The sequence below is a fragment of the Cucurbita moschata genome, unplaced genomic scaffold, assembly GCF_002738365.1.
Source record: "Cucurbita moschata cultivar Rifu unplaced genomic scaffold, Cmos_1.0 Cmo_Scf00001, whole genome shotgun sequence".
Taxonomy (NCBI): domain Eukaryota; kingdom Viridiplantae; phylum Streptophyta; class Magnoliopsida; order Cucurbitales; family Cucurbitaceae; genus Cucurbita; species Cucurbita moschata.
Window position 1 is genome coordinate 6,600,080 of NW_019268517.1, and position 19,163 is coordinate 6,619,242.

The 19,163-nt window shown below is 35.7% G+C and overlaps 1 protein-coding gene across 5 annotated transcripts in view; it reads left to right on the forward strand.

The window, feature by feature from the left end:
- Window positions 1-19,163, forward strand: part of LOC111441850 — a 45,523-nt gene that overhangs the window by 3,175 nt on the left and 23,185 nt on the right. For all 5 annotated transcript variants that reach the window (XM_023079025.1, XM_023079019.1, XM_023079034.1 and 2 more), the window contains exons 7-18: window positions 1,963-2,110; window positions 2,268-2,405; window positions 2,682-2,763; window positions 5,971-6,245; window positions 6,367-6,480; window positions 6,814-7,076; window positions 7,926-8,174; window positions 8,353-8,508; window positions 14,741-14,878; window positions 15,119-15,361; window positions 16,601-16,728; window positions 19,018-19,141. In XM_023079025.1, coding sequence (XP_022934793.1) covers window positions 1,963-2,110; window positions 2,268-2,405; window positions 2,682-2,763; window positions 5,971-6,245; window positions 6,367-6,480; window positions 6,814-7,076; window positions 7,926-8,174; window positions 8,353-8,508; window positions 14,741-14,878; window positions 15,119-15,361; window positions 16,601-16,728; window positions 19,018-19,141 — 2,058 coding nt within the window. The remainder of the gene's footprint in view (window positions 1-1,962; window positions 2,111-2,267; window positions 2,406-2,681; window positions 2,764-5,970; window positions 6,246-6,366; window positions 6,481-6,813; window positions 7,077-7,925; window positions 8,175-8,352; window positions 8,509-14,740; window positions 14,879-15,118; window positions 15,362-16,600; window positions 16,729-19,017; window positions 19,142-19,163) is intronic.

The window sequence follows — 19,163 nt, forward strand, 5'->3', positions numbered from 1 at the left end:
CTCTGCTGTTATCGAATTAGAGAATGACAAAGGGAGTGAGTTTTTCCATTGCAATTAGTGGTCCCATTCCTTGCTCTGTTACTGGCTATTAGTGGTTTGCGCTTGTGGATGTTTCTTCTTTGAGGCAGCCATCAAACTCTATGATGAAGAAGAAAGTCCTTGCCTAATGGCAATGGGTACTAGATATTACATGTACTCGGTGGATAAAAGGCATGGGTTCAGTTTTTCTGGGTTGCCAGTACAATGCGCAGAAGACAAAGGACTGGTTAAGGAGGCAAGTGCTTGAGTTCCAATATTGTTCAAATTTTTGGCAGGAAGGAGAATGATAGCCGTTAAGTATGGTGGGCCCTGGAGCACTTGCAAATTGTTAGCCCATTATTCTGCTGAAAGGTTAATGAAGTCCACTAGCCCAGATGGTTTCAAGTCAAACCTAAGGAGTTAGACCGTTCAATAATCGATTGGGTAGTTCCATTGTAAGCATTTGTAGACTGAAGATTCAGAGGGTGTTTGAAAATGATGCAAGTCGGAACACCATCTGATTATTGTATGGTTTTACCTCCACGTGATTATCTTTTTTGGGTTAATGCTATCAAAGGTTTAATTTCAAAACTATGGTTTGAGGGAATCCAAAGGATTTTGAAGACAACTCTAAAGCTTGGATGGAAAATTCATTATCGCTATGTTCAAAGCATCTCATTGGAGTTCTCTACCTAATTTGTTTGCTAATTATTCCCATAGTGATATTTGTATGAATTGGGACATGTTTATTTTTCCTCACTACGTTTTAAGCTCAAGTTTACTCATGTTTTTATTTATTATTTATTTCATTCCCCTTGAATTTTGTTTCTTTGAACATTTTTGTATTTTTTCATTATTTTAATGAGAAGTTCATATCTTGTTCAAAAAGATATATATTTGAGGACAAGGGTATTGATGCTTTTGACCCCTTTCGCTTCATCCTCAGATATATCTCACTTTTCAAATTCTTCTATAATTTCCCTTTTCTTGTTTCATTTCAATTGGTGACGTTTGAATATCCTGTCTTTGGATGATGGAAGATACCTTATCCTTCTCTATTGATTATTTCATACATGGAATTTCCTATATAAACAAGAATACTTTGGTGTATGAATGGAATGTATGATAGCCCCATCTAAGAAACGTAATGAGGCTTTCCCATCCCAAGAAACTTAATGTGGCTAAGGTGGGTGGTTTAGACTTATGCTTATTTGTAGTTTTGGATTAGGTGTTTAACTATCTTATCATCAGCTCAAGAAAGTTTTGTTTTTACAACGGGTGTACTTCATTTCTAATTTATCGAATAAAAGGTATTGATTGCTTTAATAAATTGGTTCATTACATTTGCTCGTGTGCAATGTGACCATCCTCAAGCTAAACTATTTTTTCTTACCAGATAGTCATTCCGATGAAAATAGAGGGATATTGTAATATTGTTCATCATCTAGATTAATTTTTAAATGTCAAAGTATTGATTATTTTTTATATGCTATTGTATTATATATTGTTTTATAAATCCAATCAATTTCTTTTCTTGTTGAAAAGTGAGAATAGTTATTTATTGTACAAGAGGTTAGATATTTTCTTATCGATGTGCTATTAAAGTTTTTTCTGGTTTCTTTGAAAGGAGAAATTATAAATTCAACTCCTTAGAATTTGTGTGATCTTGTACAGCTCTTGGCCACTACATAAGTTCCTTTTAATTACTCTATTTTTACTCGTAAAATAAACTCTATTCATACCATCTATTTAGATTGGAGGGCTTTTGTTGGACCCTTCCAGCTTTGGAATTGGAACTCCTCTTCCCTTTGTTCTTTGTCTATTTTTAATGGATTCGTCTTTTTTCTAATAATAATTAAAAAAAAAAAAATCAAGATCACTTAAAAATTTTAAACGTGTGTAGTTGCCTCAGTGTTGTTTCTAACTACCAATGTTTTCTGGCAGATATCCTTGTTACTACAAGATCCGACATCTACTAATTTTGACAGCTTTACTAGTGGCTTTCATCAGAACCAAATCAAAATGTCTGGCGAAATCTTTAGTTGGATATCAATCTTGTGGGTTCGGGGATTCCACCATGAAAATCCTTTAGGTACCACCAATCTGTTCATTAGTTAATTGGATGGGTGGGAAAACTGGAACTCAGATGTCATGCATCTTTTTGGATTAAAATTTTCATGCATCTTTTTGGATTAAAATTTTATGTGTTTTGTTCGATGAATTATGTCATTCCTTATTGTTTAATGCAGTTAGATGCTTGATCATGCAGTCCTTTTTAGCCATTGACTGGAAGAAACATGTACCCTGTTTAAAGTCATTGCCAGAATCTTTTATTATTGGACCTTTCATTGAAGCACTCAATGATCCTGTGCAGCACAAAGATTTCGGTCAGTCCATATTATATTGATGCCGTCTGGGCTATCTTCATGTTTTAAGTGGGCTGGAGCCTGTTATATTGAAACAAAGGATTCTCGTTCCATCTAAATAAATAGTTTGCTCAAGACATTGTCCACATAAATAGAAATCTTGTTCGCAATTGGATGGGTAGTAATTTTGTGGTGGATGAAAATGGGGATGTCCAAATTTCCTAGTAATTATTTTAATGGTATGTAGACTGCAGCATTATGGCCCCGATTGATATGATGACATATATGTTTGTTCAGGTGTAAAAGGAGTTTACTCATCCAAGACAATTGAAGGTGCAGCCCATTTTATACGTCAATATGCAAATATTCTTGATGCAGGGTATGTATAATATTCTTTTCTGTTGGTAAGAGTTACTTTGTGGCAGAGTTATTTTGAGGGAACTGACTGACTGTCACAAAACATTGATTAAAAAGCTCACTACAAACGGAACCAACTTCATAACACAAAACTTTGTTTGCATGTTTATACCATTTTTCCTCTATCAAGAATCATTTCGTGGTATTTCGTAGCAGTTGTCCTTTCTTACTTGAGAAGCTCCCTTCTCTATTATTCGTGCCTGTTGTCCGATAGGGAAACAAATAGCGCGACTCTTCTATTGCTGATAGGGGAGTTTTTCGAGGGAGAAGGGATGTTCTTGTACGACAATTTTTCTTGTAGTTCCCTCTTGAGTGTCTTGTTGATGAAAAAAACCTTGATTTAGGGAATATTTGTGTCATCCCATTTAATGAGGGGAGGAGTTAATCTTATCTATATTGTTACCTAGTAATTAGAGATTTATTTAGATTTATCTTATCTTATTACCTATTATCTAGGGATTTATTTAGATTACCTAGTATCTAGAGAATTTAGGTTATCTATGGATTTAGATTTAGTTAGCCTTTCTCCCTGTAAAAGGGACCTGTATTTAGTTAATCTTATCTATATTATTATCTGATAAGATGGTTAAATTCTTTGTTTTTTCTAGGAGTAGTGGAGAGATGATTTAGAGTTTCTTCTCCACTCGTCTTTTCATCTAAGGGGGGACGTTGTGCTTTTTTGTGGAGCCTTTTGAGTGAGAGGAACAATAGAATCTTAAGTGGATTTAGGAATTCAAATGATGTTAGATCCTTTGTAAGGATCTATGCTTCTCTCCAAGCTTCAGTGTAAAGCTTTCTTGTAATTATTTTTTAGATCTTATTTTACTTGATTGGAGCCATTTTTTATAGTTTGGCTTCCTTTTTGTGGGCTTAATTTTTTTTTATATGGCTTTATATTTTTTCATTTTCTCATATTGAAAGTTTAACATTTTGTTAAAAAAGAAGATAGTACGAGGCTTAGATTCAGGAATCCTCGATCAAAAGTAGATCCCTTGTAGGGATTTTATCCCCATTTTGTTCGTCTTAGGCATAGTTTTGTTAGATAGAGGCAATGATGGTTTTGTTTGATAGAGGTGACAACTTTGATGGTTGATAGCAATTGAAGGTGGTGACAAAGGGTATTAAATTTCTGTCAATATCCACATGTTCATAGGTTCATTCCATTATATGATAAAAAGTTGACAAAATATAAAAAAATATCAATAAAATAACAGTAGCTCTTTTCATGATTTTTCTAGCAATATCCATTAATATCGACATTTTACCGTTATTTTTATCGACATTTCCATAACATTCAGACTTTGACATTTTTTGTTAACTCAAATTTAAAATCATGGTGGCAAATGGCTTTGATGGTTTTAATTAAGGAGGCCGAAGAACTCAGAAGATGGGGTGACTTTGAGTTTTGGAGTTGTACTGCTGTCAAAGGTGCCCAAAGTTGAAAGAGGCTTCAACAATACGTGAGTGGCGTTGGCGAAAATATGAAGATTTGGGGAGGATTAACAGGCTCAAGTTTTAACTAAGGAAATATTAAGGTGAAAAAAGAAGAAGGAAATGTGAGGAGATGGAGTTGCAAAGTACTTAGGGTCAGACGATGATAATGCAAGACAGATTTAGGGATGGGGTGGGTACATTATCGGTTGAAGTGTCGATGTAATTGAGTTTATTACCCATCAGTTTTAGTTATAGAATTGGTTGAAGTATTCCTCTTTAGTTAGTTGTGCATCGTAAGAAATGATTCCCAACTGTGTTATAGAATCAGATAATGAATCAATTTTGAGTTTAAGCTTGGGATTGATTGTCAGCCCATTTGCAACTTTTTTTTTTTTTTTTTTTTTTTTTGATAAGAGACAATTTCATTGATGAGTGAAATTTACAAGAGGGATGTATAATCCATGATGTTTACAAAAGACCTTCCCAATTTGCAATGAGGGAGGTGTAACTGTAGGAAGCAGAATGTTTATGAAATTATTGTACCAACAGGAAAACAGGCTACAGAAAATGATTTATATCTACATCACATTCAGGTTTTCATAATTTTTCTGCTTTGATTAAGGTCAGTGGTCATCTTTGATATACCGTGAAAACCTTTTCATGGAACATCATGGGTTTGGGGGATAGATCCAAGAAAGTAATCTGAAGATTTTTTGCAAAATATATGTGCTGACAGTAATGATTCAAGATTTCAATTTGTCATCAGTAGCTCAAAAGCTTGTCAAACCTTTATGGGTTCTAAAGGTATTAATTGGGTTCATGTGGTATCCTTTGGCCATTTGGGAGGTTTCCTAATTTTGTGGATTGAAAGCAAGGTGAGCTCGGAGTTGGATCGGTTTGTCTGTATTTTCTTTTGGAAAGGCAACGAAGGTGGAAAGATATCTCATTTTGTGCGATGGAATTCAGCATCTAAATCTCAGTTTGTTGATATCTTGGGATTCGTTCTCCTTTTGATTGGCATAAGACCAGAAATCATGGTTCTACTTTAAGATGCCCTTGGTTGACTTTTTCCAGAATCTGAAAGCAGTTTGAGCTTTTTGCTTTCAGCAAGTTTGTTTTGGTTTTCTGGGATATACATCTCAGCTTTTGAGTCATTGGTTTTAGTACACTTTTAAAGGATGGGGTGGATAGAAAGGAACCAACGGTTGTTTTAAGCAAGTTTCTTCCTTGACTTGTTTATTTTTGAATCTGCTAAGCTGAAGTCTTCCTCATGGTGTTCTCTCTTCAAGCCTGTTGCTTAGATTTCGTTATTTGTTATTATTTTATTTTGGCTTGCTTTTATTTTTTCTTTGTAATCTTTTCTTTATACTTTCTTGTTTTTTATTACTCCCACCTGGAGTTCGCATCTTTTGAGCTTTTTTTTTTTTTTTTTTTTTTTATATAATGAAAAAGTTTTGTATCTCCTTAAGATAGGATAAATCCCACCTAAAACTAGGACGAGTCAGAGAGACAAACAAAATTGTCATAACTAATGGTAATTTTTAAATTCAAGTCAAAATTTGAGCAAAATTATAAGCTAATGTTTGCATTCAGACCAAATCCTAATAACAGACGTTGTATTCTATTTTGAAAAATTCCTCATGATAATCAACCACTTGTTTGGGTATTTTTGTCACAAAGTTTGTTTTGAGATTTGATGTGATTGTTATATGTTTTATATTCAATATAAATGTAGGACAAGAGTGGTATTTTTGCAGAAGCTAACGTCGTTGGCTAGGAAGAAATCACTTGGTCGAGTTGGGTTGATCAGCCTATCTGAATGCATTGCTTCAGCTGCTTCAATATTTGGACTCGACAACAATAGGGAAGGAGAGTGCTTTAATGGCTCTTCACTGTCAGCCCAAGGAGATTTGATAGATTCTCCGGGGTGCAAAATGGAATTGCTTGATGATCTGAGATTTGTGGTTGAGAGCAGCAAACAACACTTCAATCCTAGTTATCGCATTCAAGGTTTATGGTTATTTCATATGGTTAAATTGTCATTCATGTTTTTCCTTAATGTTTGAAAATTAAAACTCAAATCCGTAGATAGTCAAAGAGTGAATAACCGTTTCACATTCATGGGTGTTAGTTTGTGCAAAAGCTCTGGAGGCTGCTGCTTCTGTCTTATGTACATCGGACTTGGCTTTTGAGGCTGTTCTGCATTTTATTTCAGCACTACCACGAGAGGCTACTGACTATGGAGGTGAGAGATAATTTCTTCATTTTATGCTTATATCTCTTCTGCTTAATTTCTTGTACCCATTCTTACTGTTATTCAGTGCTTCTGTGATATTTGCTAGAATCAAACGTGTATGGTAAAATATGTTATGTTATATGACTTCCTTTTTGGGTTTATATCCTTGTATACATTATTGCTTTTAAATTGAGCTTGCATTTATATGATAAAATCAAACATATATGGTAAAATCAGTAGTTTTATGTGCATTTCCTTGTTCATCTCAGTGTTGAGGACATTATAATTGTCTTTCATCTGCTTTTTGTGGCGTATTCTTATCTCTGCCCCTTTCTTTTCTAGGTTGCTTAAGGGGAAAAATGCAAAATTGGCTCTTAGGGTGTGGTAAGAAGTGCTGTAGTGGCAGTTGCTGCAGTACTGAGACAAAGTTTATGAAGAGTCTTATTGAGTTTCCTAAAAGATTTACTAGTCATAATCATTCATCCGATGCTTCTGTTACTTACGATGATGAAGAGTTGGAAGCATGGGAATCTGAGGCAAAACGATGGGCAAGAGTGGTTTTCCTTGCAGTCAAGGAGGAACATCATTTAATACCTATACTGACGGTTCATCATTAATTTCTTTTTTCTATTATCTTTATAATGAATGAGTTTACTTTTGAGATACATTTCTTAGGAACGTAGACATATAATACCTTCAATGGAGAATAGGAAACCACTTGTTAATTGCGATGAGAAATTTATTCTAGAAGATCTAAAATAAAGATATACATATTGTTATTATTATTATATTTATTATTTATAGTAAATGGAGAAAATTTGAGTTTATAATGATATGCCTGGACTGGCTTCATTTTTTTGTTTCTTCTTTATAAGAAAGCTTAGAATATGTTTATAACTGACAAAAAGGAAAAAACTGCCTCGGGGCCAGGGGAAGAGGGATACCTCTCCCCAGAACAACTAAAAGAAAGTTTTCCAATTGTATCATGAAACCACTTTTATTACAAAAGAATTTTGTGTCTAAAATACCACCAAATATTTGCAACCGTTCTTTGATTTTTTTTTTTTTTGTGGACAATTTTAATAACAAAATTCATTGTAAATTCTTTTTCAGTCTAGTTGGAAGTAAATCTCATCTTCATAACTATGGTTAAACTTTGTGTTTTAAGATAATATGACAGTGTTACTATACTGAATTACATTACTAAATGTTAGATTATCGTAAAAATATTGAGAGAGAAAGAAGGAAATATGATCCTTTGATGGTGCCTTATATATCCTCCTTTCTTGAAGTTGTATTTGCCTCTCGTAATTTCTGCTTTGTACTTGTTCACTAGGCTTGCCTTTCACTGTTCTGCCCAGAGGCTCCTGTCTGTGTGCACCTGCTCATTGTTTTGTACTTGCATTTCCTTTGTTAGATGAAAGTTTTGATGTCATCTGTATTATCTTGTGTAGTTTATTCTCAACCGTGGTGTAAATATTTGCAAACAGAAGAGTGATTTGGAAGGTATACGTGTGAAGTTTCTAATACTTATCATGAGCTTGGTTCAAGAACTACAATTAGTTGAGGAGAAAATTTCTCATTGCAACTTCAAATATGAATCCAACGATGAGTTTACCTTGTCTCACCCAAGTGACAGTCGGAGTTATGCAGAACCAACTATTTTGATCCAAAAACTTCCGAACCTTTTTTCGTCTCTACAGGTATTGGAAGTCAGTTACACTTATCTCAAGGGATTTCCTTTGGGAGTTTGTATCTTTGAACACTTCCCTTTTCATTAATCAATAAGACTTTGTTTCTTGTTCAAAAATACCTCCGAGGTTTTCCTTTTATGGAGCAAAACCTACTAATTACTACATGTATGTACTTGTTGGCTTTCAGCTAGAGTTGGTTTCTTTTGCTGCCGTGTCTTGTTCCATATTCTGGTCCGAAGTCAAGTCAGATGAGACAATTTTACCAGGTTCTGTGAAAGGGAAACTTGGAGGCCCCAGTCAACGTCGGTTACCATCCTCTATTGCTACTTCCGTTCTGCTAGCTGTATGATCTTCAATTCTCTTTTGCTCTTAAGTTGTGGATTTTATCCTTTCTATTGATGTGGCTATCAGAATCTAATAAATAAGATTACAGGGTCTAGAGGCCTGGACATGCATGATGCAGTTACTTGATTATTGGGTCTACACCATTTCCATTTATGTGGACTTTGAACATGAAAAAAACTTCTCACTGAATAAATGAATTTATAATACTAATATATTTCTTTATCTGAGCTTAAACTTAGTTCTTTAGAGTTCTTGTAGATTTTTTACACATGAAATCGTTTGTATTCCTCTATAAATTATTGTACACTGATTAATACGGGCCTAGCTTTGATGGAGAGGATTTTGTTAGGTATCTAAACCCTATAATCTGTAATCATGTAGAAAAACACAAACAACTGATATATTTATAGTTCTTCAATATACAGTGGGTTGCAGCCGATTGTATTACCAAGATTAAGAAACACAAGTTAAAATACATCCAAACACTAGCTGTTTGAGAGAGGTGGAGATCTTTCCTCTAGACACAACTGTCCACAAAATTCCACACTCCCAACAAAACACCAAAATCCCTACTAAAACCCGTCCCACCTTGACCGTGCAACAGATGCACAATCCCTTACGGTCCCGTTCTAACTACATCTCCTTACTTTCCCTTTTGCCACTTTCTCTGATATGCATGCATAATGGGAGGTCCCCCGGGTCAAAAATACACCTTGTCCTCTAGGTGGAAATCTGAAAACAGTCATTTTATGAAATTCGGCTCTTCCCATGTAGCATCACACTGTTGCTGTCCTTTCCACTGCACAAGCCACTCTTCCTAGTATAAATCTGTGTTCCAATAAGTTAAGTACATCCATGGGCTCTACACTCCACTCAAAAGCTATATAGGGACTTGAGATGCAATGATGTCCTGGTTCCCTAACATTCTTTTCAGTTGTGATACATGAATAACATCATGGATCAATGCTTCCCCATGGAGGAGGAGGAGGAGGAGGGGGGGTGGGGTTGTTTAAGTCGTTAAGCTATAGCTCCAACTCTTGCTAAGATTTTGGACCAAACTACTTCGGTGCCAGGTCTTATTTGAAGCTTATTTTCCATTCCGACACCTTGGAACAAACCAAACATCCTGGACCTGATGGTTGTACAGCATAGTTCTATAAAAATATTGGAACATCTTTAAAAGAGACATGATGAGGGTCTATAAAAATATTGGAACATCTTTAAAAGAGACATGATGAGGGTGTTCCAATAGTCTTTTAAGACTGCAATTATAAATGCAAGCTTACATTTGTCTTTTCCTGAAGGTGGATGCACATAAAGTTGGAGACTTTCGATCCATTAGCCTCATCTCTTGCCTTTAAAAAGTCAATGAACGAGTGCTATCTGAAAGGCTTAAAAATGTTCTTCCTACCACCATTACTAAGTATCAATCCGCCTTTGTAGAAAGCAGACAGATTCTGGATGCATTGTTGATTACGGATGAAATTGTGGAGCTATGTGCCAATAGGAAGAAAAAGGGCTTAATGGAATAAGCAACACCATGCTTGGAACCTTCACATGAGAAGAAACCTCAATGATGATGAATTAGAGGAATGGATTAGACTCATGAACCTTTTACATAGTATCCACCTTTATGCCTCAAAGGACCGATGGATCTGAAATTTGATTTCAGTATTTTCCCTTCATGAAGTGGCTACCTTTCTGCCTCTACCTCAAAGGACCGATTATGGTGGCTAGACCTAGACAGAAGCTCAGATGCACTCTTGCATCCCCTTCATGAAGCTATTTGGTCAGACTTTTATTCTAAGAAAAAAATTTCCTAGGGAGATTGGCCACAATGGCATCAATACCCTATGAAAGATTGGAGAAAAGGTCTCCGTATATGGCCCTTTCTCCTCATTTCTGCACGTTGTGTAAAGTTGTTTCTGTATCTCAGAGCCATCTGTTCATCTTGTGCCATTTTGCTGCCAAGTTTTGGAAGGAGCTCTTTGCCTCCTGCCGTTGGTCTACTACCTTTCCTAATGAGATCAACAACCTCCTTATTTGTTTTCATTGGACATCCTTTTTTCCAACGAAAAAGTCTTATGGATGCATATCATTTGGGCTTGCTTAATTATCACCTGGAATGAAAGGAACAACCGTCGTTGCAAGGAAAAGGAAAGTTGTTTTGATCGTTTCTTTGAATAAATTATCTTTCTTGCTACGTCCTGGTGCAAATATTCTTCATTTTGTAGTTCTTACTGTCTCTCTACACATTTGAACAATTGAAATCCCTTTTTAACTCCTTTGGATTTGGGTTTTGTCCTTCGTTTGTAATTTCATACATCAATCAAATTTGTTTCTGATAAAAAAAGACCTAGGGTGCTAGGTGACACAATCGCGCTTTCGAAGGCAGCGGACTAGCGATTGTGCGGCACTCACTTTCCAGCGACAAGTGAGTTGAGCCTATTTGTTCTTGCGTCGCCTACGGCCAAGCGACGTACGGTCAAGCCTCTAGCCTCGGTTTTAAAAGAAGGTTTTAGAAAACGAGGAGAGAGAGATTTGAGAAAGAGAGATTTTAGAAAGAGACGTTATATAAGCAAGCAAGAGAAAGATAACAACGGCTTAGCATATATAACTTTGGGTAGGGAGAAGTTGACGACTAGTCATATCCCCCTATAGTACATTCTGGGCCATTTTAGTTCTGGCAGGCGTAGACATGATATTTTTGAGGTGTCATACGCTTTAGAATTACAAAAGGAAAAACACTAGAATGAAAAGACATGACAAGGGTTTGGCTTGTCATGGGCATGCGGCCATGGGCAACATGCCCTGGACAAGCATGACCGTGACACTAGGTCTTCACAACATTTTTGGGACAACAATTTCCGTCAGTAGGGCCTAATCTTCAAGTACACCATATCCCCCACTTCAAATAATATTCTCGTTTTTTACGAACTGCATACTTCTTCATTCTATCTTGTGCAACTCAGAGGTGTGCGATTAAGACCAACAAGGCCAAATCATGATCAATTAACTGTTGTTCCAGTGAGTAGTTAGTCATCTTCATGTCCTCGTATGAGATCAAGGTATTAAAAATAGTGTTAGTTGATACATGATACGTAGTATTGTACCAATATTCCACTCAAAGAATCCATTGTTCCCACTTCTTGGGTTGTTCCCCACAAAGCAACGTACACAAAGCAACGTAAGTAAGTTTCTTGCATTTATTAACCTTCTATTTCCCGTCTGGCTGATGATGAAATGCCATGCTCTTCTTTAACCATGATTGGCCATTATCACTCTGGTTCTTTATGATTTCTTCAACTATAGCCCCTAGAAGCCTTCTCTAAGTAGCCTGCTTGGTAATTTCTTGCAGCACAGTGCACATTTTGATGCTCTTCTTTTCGTCATAGGGATGAAGAACACGGTACCCAGGAGGCAACCAAAAAAGAAGATGCCTAAATAAAAACGTATATGATTTGTCAAAGAAGCAACAGTTGGCGATCCGATTAATTTGCTCTGGCATTCAGTTCTTAGGTGTACACATTTTCACCGTTGATACAAACAAGTTATTTACTTCTCTTGTAGTTCGTTGTTTCCTTTTTCTCGGATTTACTTTGACTTCATTGTTGTCTTCTGATTAGCTATTATTCAAGTTGAGCTGCTGGATAATAGGTCGTTGTACTTGTGCTCCGGAGATGGAGCTTCTTTCTGGGCTAAAAAAATGTGTTCCTTGTATTAAAAAGTCCATTCTAGAATTTTTTTTTTGACGAGAGACAATTTCATTGATGAGTGAAATTTACAAGAGGGATGTATAATCCATGATGTTTACAAAAGACCTTCCCAATTTGCAATGAGAGAGATATAACTATAGGAAGTAAAAATATTAGACAGTTTACACCAAGATATAGCTTGGTAAACAACATTGTCGAAAAGTTTTGTGTAAGTCTGTGTCGTTTCTGCAAATATTCTCTGATTTCTTTCTTTCCACAGATTCCAAAAGAAGCCATGATGAGGTTTTCCATAATAGAGCTTTTGCGTTCTTTAAAGGGTGGTATGTCAAGGCCATGTCCAAAAAATCCTTTACCTCCCCAGGAAATGTGAGATGCCATCCGAATATATTAAGAATCGTTGTCCAGAAATTTTGAGTGTATGTGCATTCCATAAACAAGTGACTTTGAGATTCGTTTGCTTTCTTGCATAGTGGACACCAATTTGGAGAGAGAGTGATGTAAGGCATTCTTTTTTGAAGATTTTCACTTGTGCTGATGGCTTTATGCGCTATTTCCCAAAGGAAGAATTTCACCTTTTTGAGTTGATGTCCTTTCCATATTGTCTTTGCTAACGTGGGATTTATTGCTTCTACTTTTTCCCCCATGTCCATCATCAAGGATTTTGTAGAAAAGACCCCGTATGCGCTGGAGAGCCAAGTTAGTGAGTCTTCTTTGTTTGACAATACCACAGAGGCAAGGTCAAGGCGTAATTTTGCCCACTCTGTTGCTTCATTATCCTTTAGATTCCTACCAAGCTTCAAGTCCCAAAATTTGTTGACAACATTCCACGTTTCTTTAATCGTGACTTTTTTGTTGTGAGAAAGCTTGTACAAAAGTGGGTACTTCAAAGCTAGCGTGGTGTTTTCAATCCATGGGTTGTTCCAAAATGATGTGCTTCCCCCATTCCCCACCTTATGGCGAGTTCGGTGGGTGATGAGATTTTGATGTTTCTTTATGTACTTCCAAGGCCCTTTTGTAGAAGATGGAGGGAGGTGATCTTTGTTTGATGTAGGAGTATATTTAGCCTTTATAAGATTTCGCCATAAGGCCTTTTCTTCGTGATGATATCTCCATATCCATTTGGCGAGAAGAGCTATGTTCTTCTTCCTTATCGAGAGAAGACCGAGACCTCCCTTTTCTGTTGGGAGGTTTATAATATTCCAACAAACAAGGTGTGCACTATCTTTCCACAATTAATTTCTGAAAAGCCTTTTCTATATCCGCGGCCACTTTTTGTGGCATTTCAAATAGAGACATATAGTAGGTAGGGAGGTTGGATAATGTGGCTTGGATAATGTGACATATAGTCCATTCCAGAAATGATTGAAGAAAATATTGCCCCGATCCAACACTATGGAGTAAGGGAACCGAGGAAGCGTTGCAATCTGATGAATAGAGCAACTACTTCTTTAGTTGAGAATGGATGTTTAGGAGTAAGGAAATGTCCATACATAATCGAAAGGCCCTCAATGAAATCCATAGTTCTGTCCTCCCAAACTCTATCCAGAGCTGGCAGTGGTTGTAATAACCCAGCAGAATACACAGATCCTGCCTTATTATGTTGACATACTGAGCATTTCTCAACATTGGCCTTCATGTTTCTCCAAAATAACTCTCATGCGAGATTCTTGTAGGTACACAAAAATCCAGAATGCCCTCCCATTGCTGAATCATGAAAAGTAACGTAGAATAGTGGGAATGAGTGATTTTATCACCATTCTTCCTTTATATAACAATCGACCTTGCTGTACAGAATATTTAAGGTGGTTTTGGGATCAAGCTAAAACTCTTCCACAATTTTCTTTAATTTGGCTTCATTTATATTTTCTTGCTGCAGTATGTTCGCATCTATGATACTTGGTATGGTAATAGCCAACAACTCAGCTCCATGGGATATTTGAGAAAGGGCGTCTGCTGCTTTTTTCAACTGATTAGAGTTATATTTGATCTTAAAATCTTATCCCAACAATGTAGATAGCCATTTTTGGTACTCTAGGTTGAATCTCTCTTTGCTCCAGAAGATGCTTGAAGGCTCGTTGATCAGTTAATACTGTGAACTATCCCAATAGATAATGTCCACTTTTGAACTGCCAAAACGATTGCCTTGAGATCTCTCTCATAAATGGATTCAACTCAAGCCTTGTAGATTAAGCTTGATTGAAAAGCGTAATGGGTCTTTGCTTCTGAGATAAAATAGCTCCGACTCCCTCTTTCCCCATTTTTTCTCCCCAACCTTTTGCTCCTATGAAACTAAAATAAAGGAACTTACTGCCGTTCAGTGGGGAAGTTGGTTTGTGGCTATTATTCTTTATTTAATAATCTTGAAATGTCATACAATATAGTTTGTGTTCATTATTGCTTCATTCCCTTCCTTTTTATTTGGGAGAGTATTAAATTTTATTTACTTTACTGGTTTCAAAATTTGTTAGATTATACTGATGAATGTTTGTACCCTTCCTTTGTATGAATGGACAGGTAACATCAGTGAAGGCCGTTGCATCTGTCTTGTCATGTTGCAGACAGTTTAGAATCCCTTATTCAAATAATTCTGGTATCGAATTTTTATTGATGTTTTTGTCGAAGACTGTTTCATCTCCAGTTCATCACTCAGAGGTATAACGACAATTTCATGGTTTTTGTTCTTGTTCAGTAAGATGCTAGATTTTTTTTTTCCTATTTATATTATGATGAAAAACTTAAAAATATCTGTTATTTTAGAAAACCTTATATCATTACAAAAGTTTCACGTTGATCTTTTTGTATTTTGCACATTTTCAATATAAAAATCGTTTTGTATCTAGAAAGAAAAACAAAAGCGTAAACCTTATACTTAATTCAATTACTCAAATGTAGAATGGAGCAGAAATATGTCTTGCAGCATACGAAGCGCTAGCCTCTGTTCTCCAAGTGCTCGTGTTAGAGTTTTCTTCTGAGGCTTTAAGATTTCTACACGATGAAAGTACAATCCTTAATCAAGGAGTAGAAGGAAGACCATTGTTGGACTCTCTTGTTCTTACTTTTCATCAGCATGTAAATGGTATACTTGATGCGGGCGTTTTGGTTCGAACTAGAAGGGCAGTTCTACTGAAGTGGAAGGTGGTTTTTTAAGCTTTGCATTTGTCTGTCCTTTATATGTGTTCTGTATTAACTATTTTACTAACCTAAAAATGTTAGTAATAGTACTTGTAAATTTTCTATTTTAGAATCTTAATATGACATTTTTGGAAAGGAATTGTATATAAAAGATGAACATATCGTAAACTACTCAAAGGGACTCCAATCTAACAAAATCAAACCAAGATCATTAAAAGAAAATCTCCGTAAGTAATCACACACAGACCCTAGAGTTCTAAAAAGATAAAAATAGCTAAGAGTTCCAGTCAATATCGACTGAATAAGAGTAAGCCCCCACCTTTCGAGAAGAAAACCTTCCTCCAATGAAACAAATGCCTCTGATTCTTATCCAAAACCGGGTTCCAAAACGCAATACTCCTCGAGTTTCCACCCACTGTAAGACCAAAATAAGAGAATGGAAACTAGACCAAAATAAGAGAATGGAAACTAACCCACCTCACAACCAACCATAGAGGCCCAAGATCGGAGCTTAGAAGGCAATAACCAATACCAAAGATGGAACTCTTGCTAAAAACTTTTGTCAGATTCTTGTTCCTCCTTCCCTTCGCCACATTATGGAAGTAGGAGGAATTTTCATCCCCCTTTTCGCCCACTTCACCTTCGCTTTCTGTCTCATGCTACTATCCCCCCTCTCCTTCAAGTGCAAACTCTCCCTTTTGAGTAGCTCTCTCCTCCGTCATATCCCTAGGCAAAACCCCTTCCTCCTCGAACTGATCTACCACCTTTACCATTTCCACAATCTTAGCTCTTCACCTCTTAACATCACCAAAAATCGTAACATTCAAATACTTCAAGATGCCCTAAATTGTACCAAACTTCTTAATAAAATGAAGTCTTCCCACTTACCAACAATTCTCACACTTCATCAAGATTAAAAAGACTCCTTGAAGTTAGGATGAATTGACCACATATTCTCAAACATGAATAGGCTTGGCCCTACAACACTCACCATTGGTTTAATATGACATTATACCATAATAGTTAAGTCAAATTGACTTTATTTGAACAACTTTCAGGTAATGTCAAATAGCAAACTGCTTCTATCCTTGAATGAATCAAGCTTGGTTTCTTACCATTTGTTTTTGTACTCAGTCTTTGTGGTCTAATACCGTTCCAGACTTGCACTTCTTAATTTCATGTGTTCATGTAATGATGATTGTATCATTGTGGGACTTAGACTGATCTGCATGTCTTATGCAGTGGCTTTGCCTAGAATCTCTTTTATCAATTCCCTATCGTGCTGTTCAAAGTGGCCTCAATTTAGTGGATAATAACTCTTTTTTGTCCGAGGCAACTCTTCTACAGATATTTAGTGATCTTGTTGAGAGGTAAGATCTGAAATTTGCTTCCTGTCATCAATAGTATTGAGTGCATAGATAACCATACTGGGTGCTCCTGTTGTTTTATATTTTTTGCCGGGAAATATTGTAATGAACAAATTCGTCAGTTTCTGTTTACCAAATGTTGCTTGTGTTCTATAGTTATTTATTCTCAGTCATTTGCAAATTATAGCAATGAGAGTTGCGGTTGTCAAAATTATATTTACCTTTTGTCAAATCCTGGTTTCTATCTCAATTAGTTGCTGAATTGCTTCATCTTGCTCAAGAAGATATTCACTTTTCTATTCAGCACTAACCTGCATGGATTCTGTTGAATTTCAAAATGTATTTGAACACTCATAATTCTTCAAAATGCATTTCATTTCAAAAAGATTAGAGGCGAAATTAGTTAGGGGCCGTTTGGTTTGAGGTTTTGTTAAAATACTTGGGAATAGGATGTCTAGAAATCAAAGATAAATGTGTTTCGTATTGCATGAGAATGCTTTCGGAATTTCATATGTTTGGTTCTACAATTACATCCAACAATTTTATTACCTGAGTGAATTTTAGATAATTAATTGTTGTTAGTTAGTTTACTTTTATTAAGCCCAATTATCTAAATAATTTTAACCAATTAAATTTTAATTCATGAATAACTATATTTAAAACAATATGCATTAAATTTTTGGTTTTGAGTGTATTTATCAATCAAGCTTAATAATTATTCTCAAATAATTGAATATAAACGTGTAATCTTAAATAATTAGTACAATAATCAAATTGAAGAATTAATTATACATGTTATATTTAAAAAATCAAATACCATCACATCAAATGATAACCAAATATAGACAATGTAAACATTTATATTAGTAACAAATAAATAAAAGATTATTAATGATCCTTGGAAAGTAGTAGCTAATAAAAAATTACTGAAGCATACCTGAGGGAGAATTTGGGAAGTAGTAAAAGATAAAAAAAAAAAAAAAAAAAGGACAGAGAAGAAGAAGAAAATGGAAAGTAGTGACAAATAAAAAAAATGGAAAGCATTCCGGGGAGAATTTCAGCAAGCTTACCTTTTATGAATGATAAACAAAACCCTTGTTTCTAGCTTAATAATGATCCATGGAAAAAAAAGTATTCCTAGGCAAATAATCAAAACCCATTCCTTCCTCTTAAAACCCTCAACCAAACGATCATTAATAGTTATAGACCAATCAATCTCACTTTTGTTTCTGCAAAATCCGCCTATGGAATTTTGTTTTCATTGTACCTTTTTTAACTCTTTTCATCAAAGAGAAGTTCCTTTGAACATTTTTTTATAAATCTTTTCATTAGTGACAAGTTCTTTTTTTGTTAAAAAGGTTTTTCTTAATAATAAAGATTATTGTAGTGTATTCTTTCAAGATTACTCCTTAGATACTACGTTGCACACACACAACTCACTCTCTCTACATATTCCTGTGAATTTTATCTCTTCTTTACCATAGCTTCTGAGGTTTCATGTTTCACTGAATGTGCCTGTATGGACTTTCTGTGGAACGGTGCTCGAATTACCATGGCTTCTGAGGTTTCATGTTCCACTGAATGTGTCTGTATGGACCTTCTTTGGAACGGTGCTCGAAAAGGATGCAGTCATTTGGTAAATTGGACTAAGATCCTGTTCCCCTTTTGTTTGGGTTGTGTTGGGGTTAGCAAATTCAAAATCAATGAATTACTCTTTTCCTACAGAATGCATTTGGAGATTTCACCCCTATTAGAAAAGACTTTTGAGAAAAGTGATAATGACAAAATATGGCATCTCCAATGAATACTGTTTGTCTAGTAATTCCTCTATTCATATTTCTTTAGGTCCCTGGTGTTTCATTTGTAAACTTCAAGACTTAATGTTCACTAGGATCAAGTGCACGATTGGTAGTGGTGTTGATACTACTAGCGTTTGGAAAGATTTTTGGATTGGTTATGGCTTTCTTTATTGGTAGTGGTGTTGATACTAGCGTTAGGAGTCATGCTCTCAAAAGGGAGAAAAAGATACTTCGGTCGCAACTTGTTAGGGCCTTCTTTTGGAACCCATAGCCTGAGAAACCATAGTCTTTTAACGTCGAAACCTCTTTTGATCTTTTTTTGCGTAATCTCATTTTTGTGGCGCTTGATGTAAACTTTAGGACACTTCTTTTTCCTTACAATTTAAGATCTCTTTGTGCCACTTGGAAATTTTTTTTGTGTTCATTTATTGAATGGAATTAGTTTGTTGTAGAAATAACTTCTCCATCCATATTGATTCTGCTAAATATGCAGCCTCGAGAATGCTGGAGAATGCTCTATTTTACCCATGCTGAGATTGGTTAGATTGACCTTGTGGCTATTTTGCAAGGGAAAGTCTGGTCTGCTTGTTACATCGTGTAATGGCGTGAATGCAGAGGTTAACACCACATTCTCTATTT